The sequence below is a fragment of the Salarias fasciatus genome, chromosome 15 (genome assembly GCF_902148845.1).
Source record: "Salarias fasciatus chromosome 15, fSalaFa1.1, whole genome shotgun sequence".
Lineage (NCBI taxonomy): Eukaryota > Metazoa > Chordata > Actinopteri > Blenniiformes > Blenniidae > Salarias > Salarias fasciatus.
In genome coordinates this window covers 26,824,676-26,830,098 of record NC_043759.1, presented here as the reverse complement: position 1 = coordinate 26,830,098, position 5,423 = coordinate 26,824,676, and the positions used below count along the sequence as shown (strand labels likewise).

Below are 5,423 nucleotides of genomic sequence, written 5' to 3'. Positions count from 1 at the left end.
ACCTCCTCCTGAAGTACTCCTCCTTCTGGGGGTCGGTGAACCCTCGGACCTCTGTCACCCTGTCCACACAGTCAGCAGGGATCTGATTGGCTGCTGCAGGTCGTGTGGTGATCCAGAGGCGAGCAGAGGGAAGCAGTTTCCCCCTGATGAGGTTTGTCAGCAGAACATCCACTGAGGTGGACTCTGTAACATCAGTCAGGAACTCAGTGTTCTGGAAGTCCAGAGGGAGTCGACACTCATCCAGACCGTCCAAGATGAAGACCACCTGGAAGTTTTCAAAGCTGCAGAGTCCTGCTTCTTTGGTTTCAGTGAAGAAGTGACGAACAAGTCCCACCAAGCTGAACTTCTTCTCCTTCAGCACATTCAGCTCTCTGAAGGTGAATGGAAATGTGAAGTGGATGTCCTGGTTGTCTTTGTCTTCAGCCCAGTCCAGAGTGAATTTCTGAGTCAGGACTGTTTTCCCAATGCCAGCCACTCCCTTTGTCAGCACTGCTCTGATTGGCTGAGATCTTCCAGGTGAGGCTTTAAAGATGTCTCCTGGTCTGATGCTTGTTTCTGCTCTGTCTGCTGTCCTGGATGCTGCTTCAATCTGTCTGACCTCATGTTCCTCATTGACCTCTGCAGCCCCTCCCTCTGTGATGTGGAGCTCTGTGTAGATCTGGTTCAGGAAGGTGGACTCTCCTGCTTTAGAGACTCCTTCAAACACACACTGGAACCTCTTCTTCAGGCCATATTTCAGCTTCTGTTGGCAGATTGGAGCAGAAGTTCCTGGAAATAAAAAGAAATAAAGGGTTGAGTGCTTTTTGCAGATGATGTTGTCCTGTTGGCTTCATCGAACCAGGACCTACAGCATGCACTGGGGCGGTTCGCAGCCGAGTGTGAAGCGACAGGAATGAGGATCAGCACCTCCAAATCCGAGGCCATGGTCCTCGACCGGAACAAGGTGGCTTGCCCTCTCCAGGTAGGTGGAGAGACCCTAGCCCAGGTGGAGGAGTTTAAGTATCTTGGGGTCTTGTTCACGAGTGGGGGACGGATGGAGCGTGAGATTGACAGGCGGATCGGTGCAGCGTCTGCAGTGATGCGGTCGTTGTATCGGTCCGTTGTGGTGAAGAGGGAGCTGAGCCGAAAGGCGAAGCTCTCGATTTACTGGTCAATCTACGTTCCCACCCTCACCTATGGTCATGAACTTTGGGTCATGACCGAAAGGACAAGATCCCGGATACAAGCGGCCGAAATGAGCTTCCTCCGTAGGGTGGCTGGGCGCTCCCTTAGAGATAGGGTGAGGAGCTCAGTCACCAGGGAGGAGCTCAGAGTAGAGCCGCTTCTCCTCCACATCGAGAGGGGCCAGCTGAGGTGGCTCGGGCATCTGTTCAGGATGCCTCCTGGACGCCTCCCTGGGGAGGTTTTCCGGGCATGTCCCACCGGGAGGAGACCCCGGGGAAGACCCAGGACACGCTGGAGAGACTATGTCTCTCGGCTGGCCTGGGAACGCCTTGGGATCCTCCCGGAAGAGCTGGAGGAAGTGTCTGGGGACAGGGAAGTCTGGGCATCCCTGCTGAGACTGCTGCCCCCGCGACCCGGCCCCGGATAAGCGGCTGAAGATGGATGGATGGATGTATTAGACACTGAATGTGAAGATGAAAGTGTGTTGTTGATGTTTCTCCTCCATCAGATCATCCAGCTCTTCAGTAGAGACCAAACAGCCTCTGATCTGATGGAGATGTTTGCATGATATGAACAGCAGAGCTCAGGAAGAGACAGGAGACCATTGTTGTCTCCATGTTTGATGATTGGGGATGTGGACTTGTGGGAGCTGGCCTCCCTTCCGGTTTCCTGTGCTCCCTGTACTGGTTGGTATCAGCTGCTCTGAGTGGAGCTCTTCAGCTCTCAGCTTCTCCTTTTCCACTGAGCTGCTTTCAGGACTCATTCAGAGTCAGAGACTGACTTAGCACCAGTTCTTTGTTTCCATCAGCACCAAGTCCAGACCCTCAAAACTGGTGTTCAACAAGCACCAACTCCTTGGTGGGCCAGAGCCAAGCACAGAGTATGTCAGAGAGAGCAATTATTGTGACCAACAAGACTGGTGGAAACACAGAACCACCAGTTTTATAACAGCCTCGAGGGAAGATACATTTTAAACTATCTCAGTATGGATGCTCAAATAAAAAAGCAGTGGACTGAGGATGAGACCCAGAGCTTCCTGGCACTGTGGTGCTTGTCCACTACACAGTTCAAGCACTACTCCACTCGCCTGGATTCAGTCTTGGTGGTTTTCATTCCGCTAGAGTACCGGGTCGGCGTAGGTCCAGTTATCATTACAGCTCGATCCAAACCTCCAGAGATGTCCTTTGTTCTGTGGCACATTGTGGGTCGCTCCGCCTACCTCCCACTGAATCGGGAAAGTGTTTGACAGAATAAATTACCTCAAGAAGAACTGACAGCTGCAGCCCACAACCAGTTCTCAGAAGGGTCCAGGTTTGAACCAACACTAGCTTTAGCACCAACACCAAACTGACATCTGGTTCTTCTGGATGGAAAATGAAAACGTATGGATTTTGTTCACTCCTTCTGGTTTCAGACTCTGAGTCTTGTGTCGGTTCCTTTTCTGCTTCTGTCTGTTTCACAGTTTCTGTGTCTGACCTGGAAATGACCTCTGACCTCTGGTTTGGACTCTGTTTCTGTTCTCTGCTCTCCAGTCACTGTTGGACCTGAAAACATTTCTCTGTTTCATCTCCATCCTGTGAAATGAGATCAAATCCTCTTACTGCTCCTCAGACGCTCAGCCAGCTCCTCCTGCTTCATCCTCCTCAGGAAGTCCAGAGTCATCCTCACTAATGACTCTCTGCTGCTCCTCTGCTCTTCATCCTCATCCTCTCTCTCTCTCTCTGAGCATGCTGGGTAATCTGGACTCAGGAGCTTCTTCATCTTCTTCAGCTCCTCCTTCATGAAAGCCACCATGTTGTCCTCCAGCAGCTGGAACAGAGAAACATCTGGAGTGAGACAGATGGAGATGTGAGTGTAAATCCAGGATGACAACATGTGAAGCCGAGTCACTCTTCATGTGGATCTCCAGCAGAAACAGCTTCAGCATCAGTGAAGGCTGGAAGCTGGATGAAGGTTGGACTGTTTCACTCTGGACCTGAATGGATCTAAGAAGCTGAGAGTCTGCTTCATGTTTCAGCTGGAAGTCTCCACAACTTCTTCTGTCTCACTGATGTGACAGTAAAGTGTTGAATGGAGATTTGTTCTCACCATAAAGATGGAGTCCAGATGTGTTTGATGCTGAGGGGCGGAGCCTCCACGGAGAACCTGGGAGCTCTGCTGGCTGACGCTGCAGAAACATGTTGACTTTGTTCAAGCTGCTGTGATGATGATGAATCCTGACACAAACACTGATTCTCACCCCTCATCAGCTCCTCCTGCTCCACATTTAAAGTCAATGGGTTTAATCATGGACCGGTCACTCTTCAGGGACACACAGCTGGATGGAAACTCAGAGTCCGAGCTGAAAACAAACAACATCAGGAACAGACTGAGTGGAAAAATTGAGGAAGACTGGAGGATAAAGGGAAGAGTGAGAGCTTCAGACTCTGATGATTCTCTGAGTGAGAACTATTGAACAGATAGAAACTTAAGCAGGATTCTGCTTTCAATAACATGTGCCTGAATCATTTTCTAAATGAAGACACAATATTCAGAGAATGATAGCAAATGAAACTCACTGTCCTCTGAAATTTAGAGCAAAGTCCTTGGACTGGTCACTCTTCAGGGACACACAGCTGGGTTCAACTTCAGGCTCTGAGCTGATAAAAAAAATACAAAGGTATCAGAAACACACACACACACACACACACACACACACACACAGTAAAATGATGTGAAGAAGACTGGTGGACAGGTAAAGATGGAGTCTCACCTCTGAGCTGTGGTCTGGTTCTCATGTTCTCCACACAGAGTCCTTTTAGAGGGAGGGACTCCCTCCTCTCTGTCCTCACACTGATCCATGGCAGAACACACACCTACACACACATGCATGCACACACAGTTGAATATGACCATTTTGATGACCTGTCTGATCTTCTAACTGCTGCTGAATGATGTTTCTGAAGGAGACCTGATTTCTGTCCCCAAAAGAAAGAGTCCCAACAATGTGATGAAAACACATTTGTGTGTGTGTGTGTGTGTGTGTGTGTGTGTGTGTGTGTGTGTGTGTGTGTGTGTGTGTGTGTGTGTGTGTGTGTGTGTTGGGGCATTAACAGAAACATGGACTCGTCGACTCCCGTCGCACAAATCGACGTAAAAAATTTGGAGGAGTCAACAAGTCGTAGGTTGTTGTTTCTCTCACTCGATCACCCGACAGCGCTCAAGCCTTCTTCCAGTCGATGTGCTCATCTTCCTCCATGAAAACATGGGGCCGAAGCACAAGAATGTGAGGGAAGATGACCCAGAGTCAGGGCCGTGCGGCCGACGAGGCAGGACAGTAAAATGTTAGGGGCGCCAGGGGGGCGGTACTGCAGGTGTTGTACTGCGACAGTGACGCATACAGCGAACTTTCAAAATGAAGAGACAAAAGCCCTCTGGAGCTCATTTCAGGAAAAAGCGTAAAGAAGATGGTGAAGCAAGAAAGAAGTTGAGGTATGGTGTCATTAAATATTTTGCTGGATCCTTCCATGAACAGAACTGAACGTATGTTCTGGCGTGTAGGCTAGCTCGTTATGCTAAATGGCTAACGTTAGCCCTCATAGTGACAGTACTGTTAGTGCTGCTTCGTTTGCTCACTTTTAATATGATAAAGTTCCTTCTGTGTCGAAGAATGTAGCAAAGACAGTGATTTAAGAAATGCACGTAGTGATGACACTGTTGATGGAAATTGTTTCTTCTTTTAAAGTTTGTGCTCCGACGCTCTGACAGACTCGTACAGTTGCCTCAGTGTAGGAGATGCTACCGTCACTGAACCTCACTAACTGGCTTCAATTTATTTTAAGCCATTAAAATAAATGATCAACTTAAACACAAGTTTCAGAATATTTTCATATTTATATGAATGGAAACATGACTCCATGCATCCCAGACGCAGCCATACAACTGGAGGGGATGACATCGTCTTCATCAGACAAGTCATTACCAGAATATCACATTTAATTAGAACAGGTGTCCTGAAGTCGTTGTTCCACAAACAGTAATTAGGATGACCTCGGTCAGAGATGTTAATATGTCAGGTGTTACCATGCATTTTGCTTCCCATGTAAACACCAGTTAATCAATTACCTGCTATCTCTATAGATTTACTTCTGAAATATTTGTCTTCTCCTCCTGCAATACCAGATCAACAGCAGCCGCTGCATCCACCGTGGTACCCAGTGATTCAGGGCTCTCTGACACCCAGCCTGGAAGCAGTGAAAGTCGACCCACAGTCCCCTCTA

The 5,423-nt window shown here is 48.7% G+C and overlaps 1 protein-coding gene and 1 long non-coding RNA gene across 2 annotated transcripts in view; both read right to left on the bottom strand.

The window, feature by feature from the left end:
* The window catches only part of LOC115401510 (NLR family CARD domain-containing protein 3-like), a 22,660-nt gene extending 19,474 nt beyond the window's left edge, over positions 1-3,186 (bottom strand). The window contains exons 1-2 of the mRNA XM_030109760.1: positions 2,766-3,186; positions 1-768 (exon numbers count right to left, since the gene is read on the bottom strand). The exon at positions 1-768 is cut by the window's left edge and continues 1,036 nt beyond it. Coding sequence (XP_029965620.1) covers positions 1-768; positions 2,766-3,039 — 1,042 coding nt within the window. The 5' untranslated portion in view covers positions 3,040-3,186. The remainder of the gene's footprint in view (positions 769-2,765) is intronic.
* Positions 3,187-3,271: 85 nt separating this feature from the next.
* LOC115401708 (uncharacterized) lies at positions 3,272-3,967 on the bottom strand. The gene is made up of 4 exons (XR_003932994.1): positions 3,917-3,967; positions 3,723-3,803; positions 3,404-3,505; positions 3,272-3,331 (listed from the first exon to the last, which is right to left on the bottom strand). It is a non-coding gene; the product is annotated as an uncharacterized LOC115401708 (long non-coding RNA).
* Between the last annotated feature and the right edge of the window lie 1,456 nt (positions 3,968-5,423).